This window comes from Sphaeramia orbicularis, chromosome 19, assembly GCF_902148855.1.
Source record: "Sphaeramia orbicularis chromosome 19, fSphaOr1.1, whole genome shotgun sequence".
NCBI lineage: Eukaryota > Metazoa > Chordata > Actinopteri > Kurtiformes > Apogonidae > Sphaeramia > Sphaeramia orbicularis.
The window spans coordinates 52038843-52061326 of record NC_043975.1 but is presented as its reverse complement, the minus strand read 5'-3'; the positions used below and the strand labels follow the sequence as shown (position 1 = coordinate 52061326).

The window sequence follows — 22484 nt, the reverse complement described above, 5'->3', positions numbered from 1 at the left end:
TATCGACATTAATCCATCAAAATGTGAACACAGAACAGATTCTGAATCATAAAAAACACATATGCTGACACACACGCAATGACAGTAGTCGCTTTTCCATCGGACATATGCGCAAATCTTTACCGATATTTACTAAGCATCGGAAAAACAGATGTGCATAATGTCAGTTTTTCCATTAAATCACAAATGTGATGATTTGTTTATTCACTATCACGAGATGTCACGAGAAATCCTTCCATAAACATGGCAACGAACATACATCATTTTCATTCACAGACATATTCATATTCCTCTCACAGCACCCTCTGGGTCCTGGAGAATGCTCGCATTTTTCTGTTGTTTTGAATCTAGAATGCTCGTTACCCCTCTATCCCATAATAAATTCAAAACTGATTTGGTTTCCTCGTGTGTCCACACAAACCACACCATGTTTGTTTTAAAACTCTTCTTCTTCGCTTGTTGTAACATCCATCAACATCTGTTTTTGTTTTTTTTTTTGTTCACGTGACTCTTACTCAAACAGATCTTCCATTGCAGTTTTGTGCGACACTCTAATTTCGCTTCACCCAAAAAAAACACCTCTTGTAAGTGCAAAAACTTTTCATCCAAAAATGAGAGTTTGGGCGAAACTGTCGTTTTTTCCATTAGGAAAATTTTTATGTGCAAGTTCTGTTTGCACTATTTGAGGGTCAACTGAAAAACAACTAGTGAGAGCGTTTCTGCTTCTGTCTGTCTGTGGTTTGACCCCAAATCACTGTGGTCTGAGTCTCACCGGGTGTGTATCAGGTTAACGCACACACACACACACACACACACAGACATACATACGTACACTAGCAGACACACCGCTGCCAGGCCCCGCCCACACAGCGATGGCTTTAGCAGAGAATGGCAGTAAACCACAGCTTCAAGTTCATAAAGCTGCAGAGTGAATCCTTAGAGCCAGTCCTCCCATCCAGTCTGCTGTGTGTGTTTAGACTGGGCTGAGCAGGTTTGGACCAAATGTCAGATTCAGACACACACACACACACACACTGACTGTACGTCCAACACATCTGCACTTAGATACTCTTCTGGTAAAGTCTCTGTTTTTAACCCATAAAGACCCAGAGCTACTTTAAAGACAGTTCCCAAATGAATTCTTCTCTATATTGAACCTTTCTTAACCCTTTCATACATGAATTATGAGGGAAAAAAAAGTATGTAGATTTTTTTAGATTGACTGTATTACTCAAAAGTAGGCTAAAGTTGAAATGCATTTTGAATTTTATATATGTGGTTTTCAGAAGATATTTAACCTCCTGAGACCCATGAAAGTACAAGTTTTGACTTAATTTCATTAAATAATTGCTTATATTGGAGACATTGTGATGCAACAGTTTTTTCAGATGCATTTTTTCACATGTTTATGAAATGTCCTTTTCTTTTGTTTTTTCTTTCTAAAGCTGTGAAACTCTTGTCCACAAACGTGGACAGAAAACCCATAGCTGGGTCTGAGGAGGTTAAGTCTCTGAGATCACAGAGCAGTCAAAATTCTAAAACTAAGATGATCCTTTTGTTCCACTGTATTGTTTAGGGTCTACAGAGACTGCCCCCATGTGGTTTGGAGAATACTGACTTTATAACCCTTTGGAAAGTGAGCTTAATCCATGAAAGGGTTAACTGATTTATCACCATTGGTTGTAATATTATCCTCTGTATTTTGCATTTTTTCAGTGTAAATCATGGACTGTCATATTTAATTCACTGATCATACAGATGTTCGTTAAAGCTCAGAGTAAAATTGAGGGTTTGATATGAAAAACAGAGAAGACTGAAAAAAAGGGACTTTTCAGTCAGTTCTGTCCTTAACTGAACACAAACCCAGTGTGTCCATCCACTGTCACTGATCCAACTCCATGGGTTTGAATGGAGAACCAATGTTGTAGAAGATGACGGTGTTTCCATGGTAACTACAGAGCCTCTGAACATCCAAATATGGTCATATCTGATGACCATGAAAAGATGAAGAACTGTATTTGACACCAATTATTGACATGGATTGATAGGATTAGTGGATGAACAGGAATTAAAGTTTACTACAGTAGATGGTTTGTTTGATAGTGGATGTTTGGGTCTGTATGGGTTAATGGAAAAGTTTCCTTCAAACCCATGTGAATACCAGTAGTTTTTAATAAAAGTCAGCTAGCACAGAAAGGGATGAAATTATCTTGAGCCCAAACAATATTGAACATTTTAACAGCACTAGTTTTAACCTTAAACCATTTCAGTTTTCTTTTCAAAGTGTCAACAGTGGTCACTTTTTCATTGGACATATGCGCAAACTTTACAATAATGTAAACTAAATGTTGAAAAAACAGAAGTGCATAATGTCGCTTCCTCCATTAAATCACAAATACGATGATTTTCTTTTTTATTATCTCACGATGCCAGTAGAAGTCATTCAATAAACATGGCAACAAACTCTGTGGTTGTATTTTTTGCAGTTTCTCACCAACTCATACAGTCACTTTTTAAAAAGTTCTGCCATTTCTGGAAATGATTCTCCTCAAATCTCAACACTGCCCCTGCGATTTCCAGCGGTACTGCTTCATTTCCTCTATCTGAGTTCGCGTCCTCGACCTCCCAGAGGACGGACCGAAATATGCACGAACATAGAGGGTGGATAGAATGCTGTGTCTGTATACAGATACATATTTAATGTTGAGCATGAATAGGTCTTAAGGGAGACTTAAAATTCTGTTTACCCCGGTACAGTGGGTACGCTGAGGGTTTACATTAATACAGTAAAACCAAATGCAGCCATGTATCCAAGTGGATCACAATAAACCATGATACTGGAGTTTAATATCTGCTTTTTGTTTATGCAATTTAACTGAAAAGGAGGATCTTTGTGGAAAGCGTCCAAGCAACTTGCAGCAGATTAAATCGAAGTAACTGCTTTAGTTTACATTTTTATGAACAAAAATAGCTGTAATGAGTTGCCTATGGGTTGAATATATGCAGCGGTTACAAAAAGCAGCTACAAATGCGAGTCACGTCAACAACAAAGGAGGCTTTTCTTTGCGCTGAGTTTGTTCTCAGTTTAACAACTTAAACAAAGCTCCTCATTAAGGACAGACCTCGTACCCAGGCGTCTCCTCACACCTTTACTGCAGACTCCGACTCCCTCTCTACACTGAAAAAAAAAAAAAAAAAAAGAAAAGGAATACCTGACTTAGGCTACGTTCAGACTGCAGGCAAATGTGGCTCAAATCCGATTTTTTTTTTGCCCATATGTGACCTGTATCCGATCTTTTAAAGACAGTTGAAACAGCACAAATCTGATTTTTTCAAATCCAACCCAGGCCAATTCCATATGTGGTCCTAAATCTGATTACGGCTGTGAATCGGCAAGAATGTGGGGATATGATACAAATCACAATACTAGGATCATGATACAATATATCACGATATATCATGATACTGTTAAAAAGGCCATTTTTTTTTTGTTTGTTTGTTTTTTAAATAATTATTTTCTTAAAGAATTGAATTCCATCATAAATCTGCCCAAATCCTAAACACATTTGTATTTGATCCCAACAGGATCTAATGTTCTATCAGCAAATGTTCCAACTGTGTTCAAACTGAAATTCTGTTTTACACACATTCCAGTTTCAGATCCTGTTCAAATGTTCAGATTCTATTAGTTCACAACTAACATCAGAACAGGATTTGAGTTCAATCCCAACAAAGGAACCAACATTATTGAATAAAAGAGTGTGAAATAAGAATAAATAGAATATAAACAAAAAAGAAAAACAAAAAAACAAAAATGAACCTCCACAATATCTGCATTTGAATAAATACTTAAAAATATCCATACAGTACTTTTTAATATCGATACAGTATATTGAAATGAAATATCACGATATAGTGCAGAGCCGATCTTTTCTTACAGCCCTAAATCCAATACATATCTGATATTTTGCAAAGCGACTTCAGTCTGAACGGCCAGGTCGCATTTATCCGACCTTTACGTCACTGAAATGTGTCACAGTTCTATAATCCTTAGCTAATATTTTCTTACTTTAAGAAAACTTGATAAGTGCAATTTTCTTACTGCACTGGCAGATCATTTTACTTGAAATCAGACATTTTAGCCCAATAATGATTTTAATGTTCTTCTTTTTGTACAGGCCTTGCAGCGTACATCTCACTTGCCCGTCTCTCCTCTGATTGTCAGTCCTGTTCTTCATCACTACTTGGCTCTTTCGACGTGGCAGAGGCTGAATGGCTGCATTTCACACACATTCCGTCTAATGTGTCAGGAGTTTGTCGTTTCCAGTAAACGGATCTATCTGTTGTGGGTGAATCAGTGTTTGGATTTGGTTCAGCACATTATTCTGAAAGAACTCTCACTTGCTTCAAACAACCTTACAAGTGTGTGTATGAAACAGATGTTAGGAGGACTTAAAAACAACACACACAGACGCACGGTCGATGCACGATATGGACCAAACATCACTGCGATGGTTGTGGTAAATACTGCGAGTGATGCTTTGGACGGGATCTCTGGTTTCCTACTGCCAACACCAACCACTCACTGACTAACTGTGAAAAATCCACACCAACTAACATTAAATTCTGAATGTAACAAAGATCCTCTGGCACAACAACTAAACCCTACGCCTGCACATATACGCCTACATTCAGTCAGCGCTGAATGTTTTTGACCAGCGCTGCATTCTCATTAGGGTTTGGTTGGCACTTATGAAAATTCCACCACTTGCTTCCCATCTTAAAAAGCAAAATGAGAGCAAAAGCGAGGCAGGAACAAATGTTACAGTGAGATTTGTTGCACCGATTTGTCCTCTGAAATTCTTCATAATGCCCTACTATTATCAGAGCATGTTAACTCTGTGGTTGATCCAGAAAGAGACAATTAGAAAGTGAGAGGTTTTACAGAAAAAAGCAAAGAAAAGCCAATTGCACATTGAGATTACAGCGCATTCTTTTTCACTGAGGCTATTAAAGTCATCTTTTTGCTCATTACATGGCTTAACAGAGTGTTAGTGTCTTACATATAGGGATGTAACGATATGACAATGTCATATCACAGTTATTGTGACCAAAATTATCACAGTTATCATTATTATCGTGGTATTATTGGAATTGTGCTCAAAATGTTTAAAAAGTACTGATACACACACTGAAAGAATTTAAACAAGTTATATTTAAAAAAAACAACAAAAAAAAACTAATATAATAATAGTCCCACTGTCCCTTCTGTGTCAGAAACATTCCAATATTAACCCTTAGTGGTCTGAGTCTATTCTGTCTGTTTTTCAGTCCTTTTGATTTGGCCTTTATATACTATAGAAACAAATGTTTACTATACCCATGTTTGGATCTGTTTTTTCAGCACAACTTCATCTATATCATCTGTCTATTATTTTTTTCACTTTAACCTACTATAAAAACACAAAAGGACAAAAAACACAAAAAAATATGAAAATCCAATTAAAAAAATGTATATAATTTATTGCATAAATAACACAAAGATGTTTAACAAACCTTTTCAAAGACTTTAAAAGTGAATATTGGTTCCAAATATTAGGTATAGAAAATTAAAATTGTAATAAATTAAAACTATACTCAAATATTTGACATAAAAGCAGATCTTTACATAGGGTTTTTTCCCCTAAAAGTGTGGTAATCAAACACAGTTCTCATGAGAATGAGAATTTAAACAGTAATACTAACCGTCTGTGATTTTACTGCAGTTTATCATTATACCGGTAATAGATACATCCCTACTTACATACAAAATGTGATTCTATAGATGTGATACTGACTGCATCTGATGTTTTAGAAAACTTAAAATTCAGAGTAAACCAAACTGGAGAGGCCATAATAACACAGAGTAGATGTTAGAAAAGACTGAAATGTGGCTTCTGCTGCTTCACTCCATGTCCTGACATTGAAGCTTGGAAAAGTGACAGCACTTTCCCATAATCACTCTCTTAACATTTAGTCTTTTTACTTGGACCAAGAGGACAGAGCTGCAGAAGGAAGGGATGGATTTACATGTTCACAATGATTTCAGCTCTTGCAACTGTAAGTAGTTTAATTATACCCTTTGTCTGAGAGTATCTTTAGTTTTTGAATAATGTGGTGTTAAAACATAAACCGTTTTATATACAGTATATATATAAAATTATAATTAATATATTAATATACTTATTTTTTTAAATATATGTCTGTATTTTAATGTGTTGTTGCTGAGACAAACCTGCAGTTTCAACTGTACAACTGGTGTCATGACAATAAAGCCAATTCTATTCTGTTCGATTCTATTCTATTCTATTCGATTCTATTCTATTCTATAAAGTGGCTCTATAGTCTCATGCCATGTTGGAGTTCAATGGTGAAGATTATTCGGACATAAAACTGTCACCTACAGTTCACCTGATAACAGAAAAATGAGCATCACAGGAGCTTTCTATGACAACATCATAATGCCGTCAATGTTCAACCAACAGCCCAAACCTCAGAAATACTAAAATCATTGCATCGAACAGCTGCAGATTCACACATTTACAAAGCCCAAACAACAATTTTTAAAAATTATATTCTTACACTAGACATCCTTAAATGATGAAAATACTTCAACATGAGTATTTCACTTTGGATCATGTAAAAATACCATTTCCCTGTTACCGTCACTTTAGATACAGCAAACACATGGATCGTCAACAGTCAGTAATGATTAGTCAACAAAGTCCAACATGTGCCAGTTGAATTTCTTATTTTTGAAAAAATGCTTTAAAAAGTTCCGGTTGAGCATACATTCAGCTCACAAGTTAAAATTTTATACGATGACACACACACGTGATGCACAGACTCCTTGCAGAAACCTCTTTACATGCAAAATACATGCAAGTCACATCACATGCTCAGCTACACACATGAATCCTACCCTCAGCACATACACATACACACACATACACACAAAGCTCACATATACACACAAACCACACACGCACACTAAACATGTGGTATACAGTGAACTAAATGAATACTTTATCAAACATAATCTGTCAGTGCAGAAGCAGGATTCATGTCGTCCTCCCACCGAGGAGAGGACATGTGTGTTCCCTGGCCCCTCCCCCTTCCATCCAACACACAGGAGCACCCAGGAGCCCAGCATCACACTGCAAGAAGTTAGAAGGGTCTGAAAACCTCCAAGGAGAGCAAAAGAGGAGAGGAGGAGGAGGAGGAGGAGGAGAGGAGAGGAGAGGGAGGAGGAGGAGGAGAAGGAGGAGAGAGTGGAGAGGGGAAGGAGGAGAAGGGGAAGGAGGAGAGGGAGGAGGAGGAGAGGGAGGGGAAGGAGGAGAGAGTGGGGAGGGGAAGGAGGAGAGGAGAGGAGAGGAGAGGAGAGGGAGGAGGAGGAGAAGGAGGAGAGGGAGGAGGGGAAGGAGGAGAGAGTGGAGAGGGGAAGGAGGAGAAGGGGAAGGAGGAGAGGGAGGAGGAGGAGAGGGAGGGGAAGGAGGAGAGAGTGGGGAGGGGAAGGAGGAGAAGGAGGAGAGGGAGGAGGAGAGGGAGGAGGAGGGGAAGGAGGAGGGGAAGGAGGAGAGGGAGGAGGAGGGGAAGGAGGAGAGGGAGGGACTGTGCAGTGGAGTTGGCGGTCCACTCCTACTTTTTCACCTCTTAAAAATGCTCTGTGAAATCCCTCTCTCCGACAGAGCCTTGTTTTTTTTTCCTCTGTTATTTTCTCCCTCTTTTGCACCCGTTCTCTTCCTCTTTTTCGGTTTGTTCTTTTTCTTCTACTGGTTTTGGAAGCCGTTGAAGATGGCACACACACCCCTCCATGCTCTGCAGCCAACGTGAGGCTTTTAAAGGAAAAAAGAAAAAAACGTGAGGGGTCTGGGAGAAAAGAGAAGGAGGAGGGGGAGGGGAGGGGGAGGGGAGGGGGAGGGGGGCAGGAGACATTTTCTGCTGATTAAGTAAGTGTTCGCTTCGGCTTCCATTATTTGACAGACGCATCAGAGCAATGAGCAACAAATGTGAAAGGCTGCTTTTTGGTGGAATACAGAGCACGAGAGCGAAACAGAAGGAAAAAACAAATCAGTAGCATATTTCCACTCAATCCCTCCGCTCCCCTGGGCGCTAGCGGTTGTCGGCGTTCCAGTGAGGCTATTTAAACGTGATGACAAACACCTATCCTGGCCAGGTGTCCTCCCTCACTGTTCTGGACCGTGTAATCCTGCGCTTAAACCAGTGGGAGCAAAGGATAAAACACACTGGACGCATTCCCAAACCACCACCCCCCCCCGAGCTGGCAGAGCGTCCACCGCCCCACCACACAGGAGACACCTATGGGAGTCCTGGGGTAGTGTGTGTGTGTGTGTGTGTGTGTGTGTGTGAATGCTAACACAACAGCTCAGTCTTTCTATCGTCCACAGATTGTGCAGGAATCATTAGTAAAAGCAGCAGTGGGAGTTTCACACAGGCACCGCACCGGGCAGAACATCACTCAGAGCGTACACCCCAGGGGTCTTCAATTAGACCCTACACTGTAAAACAAAAAAAAAACAAAAAAAAAATCTGTAATTTAACAGAATTTTCACTGTTTATTTGACAGACTTGTCCTGTATTTTTCAAATACAGGAAAATATCAATGAAATGACAAAAACAGACTGTGATTTTACATGTCAAATGGAAAAGAACACGAAAAAACTGTAACTGGGAATAACTATAAAAATTTCCAATTTTTATTTAAAGAAATGTTTTCTTTTTTCACAGAAAAATACAGTTCAAATACATTTGCTAATGTATCGTAATTTCACAAACATTTCTTTTCTATTTATGAGAATAAAACTGTTAATTTAAAGTTTAATACTGTAAAAATAACAAAAAAAAAAGAGATAAAATTACTGACAGTTAACGGTAACAGAAGTATTAGTTCTGTCAGTTGAACCAGACTTGTTTGTTCATTGACAAATATCTTGTGTAATTACAGGAGGTTTCACAACAAAACTGTTGAATAAATGTATTTTTGTGAATGTATAACATGTATAAGCACTGATAAACTGTCCAAATACAGTTTTTATCAGTGGATTGGACAACTGAGTCTCACTGAAAATTATTTATATATATATTTATAGGGAATTGGATTGTTTTAATACATGTAAATATTCTTTATTAAACATTAAAAAGTAAAAAAAAAAAAAATGCAAAATCTCATGTAAAGTTAGGGCAAAAAACTGTATTTGAATTTTGGAAAATTACCGTATTTTTATGAGATGGTTATTTTCTGTTATTGTACAGTATTTTTTTGGCACCCCTGCTGCTGTAATAATACAGTTTTTTTATGTTTTGTTTTTTTTACAATGTATGGGAGTCCTGGGGTAGTGTGTGTGTGTGTGTGTGTGTGTGAATGCTAACACAACAGCTCAGTCTTTCTATCGTCCACAGATTGTGCAGGAATCATTAGTAAAAGCAGCAGTGGGAGTTTCACACAGGCACCGCACCGGGCAGAACATCACTCAGAGCGTACACCCCAGGGGTCTTCAATTAGACCCTAAATACCTCAGCCAGCATCCAAGGGTCCTAATTACTTCAGACTGTTGAAAATGGCCGCCGGCCGCCTGAGGCCCAGGGCTTTCCGAGGATGTGCCTGTTTAGAATAGACTCTGGCCCTCAGATCAGTCGGGGTTTCCTGTGTTGTTCTTCCACGGCATCAGACAGAGGAAGTGGTCTGAGCATCACAGCCGCCTGAGACGGGTGAGTTATACATGTATTTATAGAAGGACGGAGGAGAGAGAGACCACTGAAGGAATACTGCTACAACCAGAGAGAGACAGGAGGAGGAGGAGGAGGAGAGGAGGAGAGGAGAGGAGGAGGAAGAAGAGGAAGAGAGGAGGAGAGGAGAGGAGGAGGAGGAGGAGGAGGAGGAGGAGGAGGAGGAGGAAGAGGAGGAAGAGAGGAGGAGAGGAGAGGAGGAGGAGGAGGAGGAGAGGAGGAGAGGAGAGGAGGAGGAAGAAGAGGAAGAGAGGAGGAGAGGAGAGGAGGAGGAGGAGGAGGAGGAGGAAGAGGAGGAAGAGAGGAGGAGAGGAGAGGAGGAGGAGGAGGAGGAGGAGGAGGAAGATGAGGAGGAGGAGGAGGGCACACATTGAGACAGGAAGACATACAAAGATTTGACAAATGCAGCAGAAAATACATGTGATCTGTGGACACAAAAGTCCGCGTGCGCACACACACACACACACACCTATACACACACACACACACACACACACACACACACACACACACACAGATCAATTCTGTTGCGTTACGTTGCATTACAGAACTGCTGACCTTTTCCTAAATCGGTACAGGTACACATTAAAGGGCAAATGAGAGGACACAACATCTAAATGCAATCCTCACCACGCTGGGGAAATACACACCTACACATACACACACATACACACACATACACACACACACACATACACACATACACATACATACACACACCTACACATACACACACATACACATACACACATACACATACATACACATACACATACCTACACATACACACACATACACACATACATACACATACACATACACACACATACACATACCTACACATACACACATACACATACACACATACACATACACACATACACATACATACACATACACATACCTACACATACACACATACACATACACACACATACACACACATACACATACACTTACACGTACACACACACACACACATACACACACATACACACACATACACACACATACACTTACACGTACACATACATACACATACACACACATACACATACCTACACATACACACACACACATACACACACACACACATACACACACATACACATACACACACATACACATACACTTACACGTACACACACATACACACACATACATACACACACACACATACACACACACACATACACACACAGCAGTCCTCTGAGCTCCTCAACTCCAGACTACTGGACTCACAAACTTCTGTGGAACACATCCACAGCCAGGTGTAGGTGAAGAAGACCATCACTACTGAAAAACCGCCGACAGTAAAACGACTTCCATAAAATGACACAGACTCCAACGGCGTCCACCACAGAGACCAGAGGTTCCAGTCCCTACTGCGCTGCACCAGTTTACACAGGGACCCACAACGTCTGTGACGCACATTCCAACGCACACAGCCCAGAGGCAGGCCGTCTACACTGTCCTGAACCCAGACACACATCCTGGTACGCACATGCACACGGAACCGCAATGAACAATATGGAACAATTCTAACAATTCTTGGTCAGTAGAGTGGGGGGGGGCATGGGGGGGGGGGTGTCCAACATGCAATAGCGTTCTTCAATACAACAACAACGGTCTGACTTTGGATTTATACACAAACTAACCTTGAAGTCAACAGCAGACGGATGTGAAGCGTACGTACAGTAACTGAAATATGAACGTATGGAACCAGGGCGGTAAGAACATATGGGTTCTGCAATTTATCATGATATTTCATTTCACAATACTGCATTGATATTAAAAAGTACTGTATGGATATTTTTTAGGTATTTATTCAAATGCAGATATTGTGGAGGTTCATTTTTGTTTCATTTTTGTTTTTTGTTTGTATTTTATTTATTCTTATTTCACACTCTTTTATTCAATAATGTTGGTTCCTTTGTTGGGATTGAACTCCAATCCTGTTCTGATGTTAGTTGTGAACTCATAGAATCTGAACATTTGAGCAGGATCTGAAACTGGAATGTCTGGAAAACAGAATTTCAGTTTGAACACAGTTGGAACATTTGGTGATAGAACATTAGATCCTGTTGGGATCATGTTTAGTATTTGTGCAGATTTCTCCTGGAATTCCATTCTTCCAGAGTATAATAATTTTAAAAAAGAAAGAAAACCAATTTTTTAAAAAATGGCCTTTTTAACTGTATCATGATATATCATGATATATCGTATCGTGATCCTAGTATTGTGATTTGTATCGTATCGCCAGATTCTTGCCGATACACAGCCCCAGTGGTCCCAGGGGTCGCATTAACCGAAAATATTCCGTTATGACAGATTTTTTTTGAAAGATGAAGGAAAATTCTGAAGGCCGTCCGTCATTTTGACAGATTAAAATACTGAAGGTACCCTACCAAAGAACGTTTAACACAGCACTGAACAGAACCTGCTGCAGGTTCACTGGTCTGTCTGTGAGCAAGGCATCAAACATTCTGTAACAGCATCCAACTGTATAGAACCAACACCTGTATAGAACCAACAGCACCTGTATAGAACTAACAGAACCTGTATAGAACCAACAGCACCTGTATAGAACCAACAACACAGTATAGAACCAACAACACCTGTATAGAACCAACAACACAGTATAGAACCAACAACACCTGTATAGAACCAACAACACCAGTATAGAACCAACAACACCTGTATAGAACCAACAACACCTGTATAGAACCAACACCTGTATAGAACCAACAGCACCTGTATAGAACCAACAGAACCTGTATAGAACCAACAGCACCTGTATAGAACCAACAACACAGTATAGAACCAACAACACCTGTATAGAACCAACAACACAGTATAGAACCAACAACACCTGTATAGAACCAACAACACAGTATAGAACCAACAACACCTGTATAGAACCAACAACACCAGTATAGAACCAACAACACCTGTATAGAACCAACAACACCTGTATAGAACCAACAGCACCTGTATAGAACCAACAACACCTGTATAGAACCAACAGAACCTGTATAGAACCAACAGCACCTGTATAGAACCAACAACACCTGTATAGAACCAACACCAGTATAGAACCAACACCAGTATAGAACCAACAGCACCAGTATAGAACCAACAACACCTGTATAGAACCAACAGCACCTGTATAGAACCAACAACACCTGTATAGAACCAACAACACCTGTATAGAACCAACAGCACCTGTATAGAACCAACAACACCTGTATAGAACCAACAACACCTGTATAGAACCAACAGCACCTGTATAGAACCAACAACACCTGTATAGAACCAACAGCACCTGTATAGAACCAACAACACCTGTATAGAACCAACAACACCTGTATAGAACCAACAGAACCTGTATAGAACCAACAACACCTGTATAGAACCAACACCAGTATAGAACCAACACCAGTATAGAACCAACAGCACCAGTATAGAACCAACACCAGTATAGAACCAACAGCACCAGTATAGAACCAACACCAGTATAGAACCAACAGCACCAGTATAGAACCAACACCAGTATAGAACCAACACCAGTATAGAACCAACAGCACCAGTATAGAACCAACACCAGTATAGAACCAACACCAGTATAGAACCAACACCAGTATAGAACCAACAGCACCAGTATAGAACCAACACCAGTATAGAACCAACACCAGTATAGAACCAACAGCACCAGTATAGAACCAACACCAGTATAGAACCAACACCAGTATAGAACCAACAGCACCAGTATAGAACCAACACCAGTATAGAACCAACACCAGTATAGAACCAACACCAGTATAGAACCAACAGCACCTGTATAGAACCAACACCAGTATAGAACCAACAGCACCAGTATAGAACCAACACCAGTATAGAACCAACAGCACCAGTATAGAACCAACACCTGTATAGAACCAACACCAGTATAGAACCAACAGCACCAGTATAGAACCAACACCAGTATAGAACCAACAGCACCAGTATAGAACCAACACCAGTATAGAACCAACACCAGTATAGAACCAACAGCACCAGTATAGAACCAACACCAGTATAGAACCAACAGCACCAGTATAGAACCAACACCAGTATAGAACCAACACCAGTATAGAACCAACAGCACCAGTATAGAACCAACAGCACCTGTATAGAACCAACAGCACCTGTATAGAACCAACAGCACCTGTATAGAACCAACAACACCTGTATAGAACCAACAACACCAGTATAGAACCAACAACACCTGTATAGAACCAACAGAACCTGTATAGAACCAACACCAGTATAGAACCAACACCTGTATAGAACCAACACCAGTATAGAACCAACACCAGTATAGAACCAACAGCACCAGTATAGAACCAACAGCACCAGTATAGAACCAACACCAGTATAGAACCAACACCAGTATAGAACCAACACCAGTATAGAACCAACAACACCTGTATAGAACCAACAGCACCTGTATAGAACCAACAACACCTGTATAGAACCAACAACACCTGTATAGAACCAACAGAACCTGTATAGAACCAACAACACCTGTATAGAACCAACACCAGTATAGAACCAACACCAGTATAGAACCAACAGCACCAGTATAGAACCAACACCAGTATAGAACCAACAGCACCAGTATAGAACCAACACCAGTATAGAACCAACAGCACCAGTATAGAACCAACACCAGTATAGAACCAACACCAGTATAGAACCAACAGCACCAGTATAGAACCAACACCAGTATAGAACCAACACCAGTATAGAACCAACACCAGTATAGAACCAACAGCACCAGTATAGAACCAACACCAGTATAGAACCAACACCAGTATAGAACCAACAGCACCAGTATAGAACCAACACCAGTATAGAACCAACACCAGTATAGAACCAACAGCACCAGTATAGAACCAACACCAGTATAGAACCAACACCAGTATAGAACCAACACCAGTATAGAACCAACAGCACCTGTATAGAACCAACACCAGTATAGAACCAACAGCACCAGTATAGAACCAACACCAGTATAGAACCAACAGCACCAGTATAGAACCAACACCTGTATAGAACCAACACCAGTATAGAACCAACAGCACCAGTATAGAACCAACACCAGTATAGAACCAACAGCACCAGTATAGAACCAACACCAGTATAGAACCAACACCAGTATAGAACCAACAGCACCAGTATAGAACCAACACCAGTATAGAACCAACAGCACCAGTATAGAACCAACACCAGTATAGAACCAACACCAGTATAGAACCAACAGCACCAGTATAGAACCAACAGCACCTGTATAGAACCAACAGCACCTGTATAGAACCAACAGCACCTGTATAGAACCAACAACACCTGTATAGAACCAACAACACCAGTATAGAACCAACAACACCTGTATAGAACCAACAGAACCTGTATAGAACCAACACCAGTATAGAACCAACACCTGTATAGAACCAACACCAGTATAGAACCAACACCAGTATAGAACCAACAGCACCAGTATAGAACCAACAGCACCAGTATAGAACCAACACCAGTATAGAACCAACACCAGTATAGAACCAACACCAGTATAGAACCAACAACACCTGTATAGAACCAACAGCACCTGTATAGAACCAACAACACCTGTATAGAACCAACAACACCAGTATAGAACCAACAACACCTGTATAGAACCAACAGAACCTGTATAGAACCAACACCAGTATAGAACCAACACCTGTATAGAACCAACACCAGTATAGAACCAACACCAGTATAGAACCAACACTGTTCACCTCTCCACTGAATACAACGCCACTTTCTCTTCCGTTGGCGGCGGTCCGCACCGCTCCGTCCTCCCGCTGGTATTCTCTGTCTGGGTACTCATCCTCCATCAGCTGGTAAACAGGTGGAATGTCCGCAGAGGACGGACAGAAGGCTGCGTCTGTATCTGTGTGTCTGAACGGTACTGTCAGTCAGCTTATCACTGTGATTTATTTCAGTAAACCTCCACACTCTTCACACTCACACACATTCTTCCTCCACTGAACTGGGAATGGCACATGGCTGTAAGTGGGATCGGTGCATTGGTACTGGATTACTTTTACGAGTATAAGTAGGAGTACACACACTGAGAATCGGAGCCGATGCCGATACTCGTATCAGTATCGGTGCATCCCTAACGAGAAAAAAGTCATAAAATATCAAGATAAAATCTGTAATTTTATGAGAATAAAGACAAATACAAAAAGAGTTATAATCTTACAAGAATGAAGTCATAATATTATGAGAATAATGTCGTCATATTGTGAGAATAAATCCAAAATATTACAAGAATAACACCATAATTTAAAAACGGGTGGGAAAAATATAATTTATGAGAGTAAATTATATTTATTATACCCACTCATCATACAATGGAGACCTTGGAACATTTAGTGAAGTTCTACTTTCATTTGGGTTTTCCACACAGTGAAACACTGAGCCTGTTCACCCACCATCAACACATTAGCATTAGTCTACAGACTCTGAAGTAAGTTTGCACACGTTTGGATTTGTTTCATCGTATGAACCCAACACATCTGGAGCAAATGGCCTCTTCTGGAGGAGGAAGTGACTGGAAATGGTCAGCTGCAGGGCAGTCACTAACTGGAAACTGTCATCAACAAGGCTTAAGGCTTACAATTTCTAAATTATGACTTTTTTTATTGCACTACTGCAAATTTATTTTCAAAATATTATGACTTTAATCTCATGAAAGTACAACATTATTCTTGTTAAATTATGAGGGGTTTTTTAAACTACAACTTTTTTCTCAAAATATTATGGCTCTATTCTTGTAGTGACAGGTCTTTTAATTTTTCCTACGTGGCCCTAATACGCTGTCGTACTAATGGGATATGATAAAAGAGAAGGAAAACAGTCAAGTGTGAAATGAGACATGAACCCTGGTGTTGAATAGCTGTGGTGTTTCACAGTAACCGTCCTCAGACACTTCTGCAGAAGGTTTGGCTCACCATCATTTGACCTTATTTCACCTTTGACCACATATCCAGCATGTCTAGCACTGGCATTATAGGAGCATCTGCTGCTGAAAATGGATGAAGGGCAAGTGTCTGTGCAGGCTTAGAGCTGCAGTCCACCTCAGAAGAGGAACCTTGTGTGTGGTCAGTATTTAGACGAGTTTATTCCATCAGTTGGAGTGACCTGTCTGACCTGTTATCGTCATAAATCAACATAACCAGGTTAGGTAAGTTAGTTGAGAACTGATTTACAAGAACAACCTGACCAAGAGGCAGCGCACAAACAGGAACAATACACAGCAGCACAGGCTACATGTACAGCAAACAACACAACAGATTAGATTATATTATATATATATATACATATATATATATATATATATATATATATATATATATATATATATATATATATATATATATATATATATATATATATATATATACAAATCCAGTGTATCGTCCAGTGTAATGAGAACCAGATTTGAATGTGAATAAATCTATTCCTTTGTCTTGGCTCAAAGCGCTGCAGGCAGGAAATGACAACAATAGAAGCCACACCCCTTTGTGTGCCTTGGTATTGTCTGACCCCGCCCACCAACATCACTTGCCTTATGCTCATTGGCGGACGATGAGACTTCAATCTATTTATCTGATTTAAATGGATCCATCACCTGTGGAAAATTACTAAACTAACTAAATTACTAACTAAACTTTAGCCTGTGTGTGTGTGTGTGTGTGTGTGTGTGTGTGTGTGTGTGTGTGTGTGTGTGTGTAGTGTGAGTGCCGCTCCCATTATCACTAATTTTGTGCAAGTTAATATTTTTCTACAGTCATGTCTGCGTCAACGCGCATGAGTAACGCCAAATGCAAGGGGAATATCGCACCGTCTTTTGGCTTCATTCCTCTAACTCTGCCCTCAGAATGAAGGAAATAGTGTTTCAGAGAGGTAGACATTTACCCATTTTCCAGGGGAGGATGTCCCCAGACCCCCCTACAAAACTCACACCATGTATGTGGCGCCCCTAGTGAGAACCCTGAGATATATACATATATGTATTTATATACGCAGTATATATGTATGTATGTATATAACATGATGGACAACGGAACCAACCCCAATGACGTATGCCAAATAGGAAGGAAGGAAGGAAGGAAGGAAGGAAGGAAGGAAGGAAGGAAGGATGGAATGGATGGTCCAGGTAATCCAGATGACATGAGCACACACACACACACATATATGAGGTGTGTATAATCCACTCCACCATTCCTTCCACTCTGTACAGCTGAGTGTGCTCCACATGCACAGCCACAGAACCCAGTCTGCAGGGCCTCCTCCTCCTCTCCTCCTCTCCTCCTCTCCTCCTCTCCTCCTCTCCTCCTCTCCCTCTGTCCACTGAACTGAATCAGTGCAGATCAGTCCACTTACAGATCAATAACACACCTCTGTGTCAGGAATGATTCAATAAGCCTGTGTCACTTGAACCAGCTCCACCCACAGGCCTCACAGAGGCCACCACCGCTGCTATTCCAGGTATGTATCAATAAACTCATTACAACAGGCGGCCTCTGTCACGCCTCAGGCCGTGGATATGAGGCCCAGTCATGTGAGGTCAATAGATTTTCGCCGCTTGCGGTCATTATGATTATGAATGATCGATCAGCATCTCGGAGGAAGCAGAGCGAGACGTGGAAGGATGGAGAGTTTGGACTTAAGGCAGTGGTCCTCAGTCTTTTACTGTCAGCCCCCCTTTGGAGGATGAAAAATCTCCAGGCCGCTCTCAACCCCAACAACATTGTAACAGTGGTGCAATTATAACTTTTATTGAAAGAAACATCAATATTGCAAGAATACATTTTGCTTTTCTTTGAATATATTGAGCAACATTAAGAATAACTTAGATTTTTACTCGAACAACACAAATAAAATAGGAAATGCAAAATTATCTTACAACTATGACAATGAAGTCACTTTTTTTTAGAGCAACAAACACATTTTGGTAACAAAGATGAACATTTTAATATTATCAGTGGCTGCTGTGAGCCTGTTTCCGTTGCACATCTCAGAACATTAAAGTGCAAATAGTACAGACTGTGCAAAAACAGCCACTGCACGGTTTTCTTTTCCAGTCATATCCTCGTCCATTCTCCAAACTCTTTGTCTGGTCTAGTCACAGATCACCACGGCAGTAGATTTGTTTGTTGTACGTCCCTAAAATGAGTCCATGGTGCTCCAAAGTTAAAACATTAGTTCCACCTGCTACATGTTCTAACCTGAAGAAAAAAAACCACCCAGCAGTGATCCCATGCCCCCCTTAGCAAGCCTTCACGCCTCCCCTAGGGGGCCAGCCCCACAGTTTGAGAAACACTGACTTACGGGGAGATTTGAATTGAGACAGAAGCTTTGGCGTGATGGGGATTCGTGCACGTAGCCGACACAAACACACCTTGGATCACATGGGTTTGCTTCTAAACCACGAATCCCAACAACAGGAAGTAAACAACAACAGCAATGTGTGACCGGTGGTGTGGTCTCTGTGTTGTGTTTTTAGTGGTGTGGTATAGAATGGACCCACAGGACACAATGTTGTGATTGGAGAAGGAACTGGCACTCGCACTCCATTTAGTTTCTGACAATATGCAAATTAAAACACAGTCAGTCCTGACTACGGTCCAGCCCCAAACTACAACAAGAAAAGCACTCGGAGAGCGCAGACCTCCGCCAAGGCAGATCAGTGGGCCCCTGTGCCCCCACCCCACCCCCAATCAACACCAAAATTTAATCATTTCTTCCTTGTGCCAGTATCAATATTTGCTGAAAATTTCATGAAAATCCATCCATAACATTTTGAGTTATCTTGCTAACAAACAAACAAACATGCACACAAAGCAAAGTGATCACAATGCCTCCTGGCGGAGGTAATGACAAAGTCAGCAGTTAGCATACTTTCACACACGCACCTGGTCCGCCCATCAAACACATGCACAATCAATCAGTATTGACACACTATCCACTCAACCACCACGCAGACATCAGTGTAGATCAAATTAGACGCCAAAAAGGAATGTAAAATCCCTTACTAAAACACAGTGACAACGGATAACAACAGATGACCTACTTCTTCCCATTACAATACATTCAAAAAGGGAAGAGGAAGGGGAGGAGCCTGACTGTTGGGGGGGAACCCCTGGAAATACACGAAGAAGAACGGACATAAACCAACGAAGAGGGCGGAGCACCGAACAAAACACAGGACTACGACTAAAACAACGCCAGGTAACACACTAAGTTAAAGAGCTACCAAAAATAATGACGAAAATAACATTATTATTCAAATCAATGAACTTATAGTTTGCAAACATCCTGCACCACAAGGGGGCGCCGCCTCCCAGTTTTACAGGATTTCAAACCATTATAACTATGTTCCAAATACACACACCTGTGTGCACGTATGCAGCCCACCTGCTGTGGGACTGAACACCATCTCACTTGAGGTCAACTGGGAAAGCCAGCTGCGCAGCCACGCAGGTGTTCCTTACCTGCCACAGGTGAAGGCGCATGCGCGCACATGCCTCCTATGTGCTCAGTAAAAGGATATGGGTTGCAGACCATCTTCAGACACCAGCTCCGGGGCCTGGTGGTCTGTTTCAGGTAGAAGAAGACCACGGGGGCCAGGGTGGGGTAGGGCAGGCTCTCCTCACCGCTGACTGACGCGTCCTCCCCGGCTGTGGAGATTCCGTCCGCGGCCGGGGACGCCGGGGACGCCGGGGACACCGTCTCCAACACCGGCTCACTGCGCTCCCCGCCTCCGGTCCCGGTCCCGGTCCCGACCCCGGACAGGTCGTTGAGCCGGATGAAAGTCCTCGGGAGAGAGGAGGAGCGACCCTCCGAGCCCCTGGAGTCGGGGATCCCGGAAAGATCTCCCCCATCTTCGGCCATCATTCACCGCCTGCGATCAATAATCGATCAGAAATGTGTGATTAGATGTGTAATCCAGCTGGAGTGTCTGCGGAGCATCATCTGCACAGGATCCCACATGGTTACTGTCAGTATGGGCACAGAACCGCATTTGTCTGAGAAGTAGTTCTCAGCTAGATAAAAATAGAAAATAAAAAATATAGAAACACTCAAGAAAATGTACATCAACATAAAAACACTAAAGAATGAGTGTATGAAGACTGTGTCCAGTGTGTAGAGGAGTGGAGCACACAGCCTGTTCAGTGCACTAACTGGATGTGCTGTGGATGCACTAGTGCGCAAAAAGGCACTAATCAATGATTCAACAGAGTTCAATCTGCTGATCTGTAACTTTGCACACAGCCAAGTGAAAACATCCCATATGATCAGAATTCAATCTAAACATTGAAATGCGCAGGAAACAGCAGAGAGCAGGGCTGGTGGGTCCAGGTGGGTCAGGAGCGTTTATTCAAAGACGGGTCATCGAAAAAATATTCCAGAAAATTGTTTCAAAAAACAACAATAACACTACATTTATTTATGGAGAAACGCAATTTAAAAGTAATTTAGTATCATAATCTGCAAAAAAAAAAAAAAAAAAAAAAAAAAGAATACAAGGAATAGATGATCAGAAGCCAAGTCTCCAAAAACTGAAGAGGGACTGGCATAAATGTGTATGTGCTCCTGTCTGGTCCAGATTTGTCCTCGGTGGTAGAATTAGCCTTTGGAGGTCTCAGTAGTTCTAGTACTTTTGGATTTCATATTATTATTGTAGAATCTCTGCACATGCCTACATTTCCTGAGCATCTCGTGTGCTATCTGCTCCAGTCCTTGTTGCTCTAAGTCTTTCCGCTGCTGAACTGATCAGTTCATTGTTCCTGAGACACGGACGGACATCTGTTCTGTTCTGTTCTGTTCTGGTCCAAACCCTGGCATCAGTCAACTTAGACTGGATCAGGTATCACCGAATCTAACCATAAGTGTGGAGCGGTTCGGTTCTGGATCAGATCTGGGTGTGAGGAGCGCACAGCATCTTCCTTTGGGTGGATTCTTACCTGGTATGGACTCGGTTCGTTCCCAGAGCGCGCTCAGTCATCGCATGATCAGTTTCTGTTGGAACTTAAAGTCTGCAGCAGCCGGAGAGAAGGAAGGAGACACGGAGAGAAGGAAGGCTGCCGGGGCTGGGGCTGGGGCCGGGGCCGGGGCTGGTCCGTGCTGGGTCCAGGTGGTGCGCAGCGCGGTTCCGTCTGTGCGGGCACGGTGCGTCCAGGCCCCGGTGCCTCCGTGTGTCCGGTGCCTCTCCGGGGGCCTCAGTAACTCATCCGAACCAGAACCGGAGCCGTATCCTGGAGGCTGTGTGGAGTTCGGATCTAAACTTGGGTCTGATCCGCTGCTCTCCCACGGACGGAGCTGATGGAAAACAAACCAAAAAAAAAAAAAAAAACCAAACAAACCACGGGGGAAAAAACACGATTAATAATAATAATAATAATAATGCTACTAATGGGCTGCTGTCCCGGCTGTATTTCTCCGCGGGTTTTCCTCCGTCAGATTACAGATCCAGCACTTTTGGTGGCATCCACAGGCGGTTGGGTTTCAGCGCAGATCCTGCATCATCCGTGCGTTAAAGCCGCTCATCCTCTGGACGCGCACACGCACGCGCACCCACGCACACACACAGCAGTGTGTTGTCG

At 41.6% G+C, this 22484-nt stretch overlaps 1 protein-coding gene across 1 annotated transcript in view; it reads right to left on the bottom strand.

Moving 5' to 3' along the window:
• The window catches only part of LOC115439492 (voltage-dependent T-type calcium channel subunit alpha-1G-like), a 225200-nt gene extending 204551 nt beyond the window's left edge, over positions 1–20649 (bottom strand). The window contains exon 1 of the mRNA XM_030163305.1: positions 20432–20649. Coding sequence (XP_030019165.1) covers positions 20432–20445 — 14 coding nt within the window. The 5' untranslated portion in view covers positions 20446–20649. The remainder of the gene's footprint in view (positions 1–20431) is intronic.
• Between the last annotated feature and the right edge of the window lie 1835 nt (positions 20650–22484).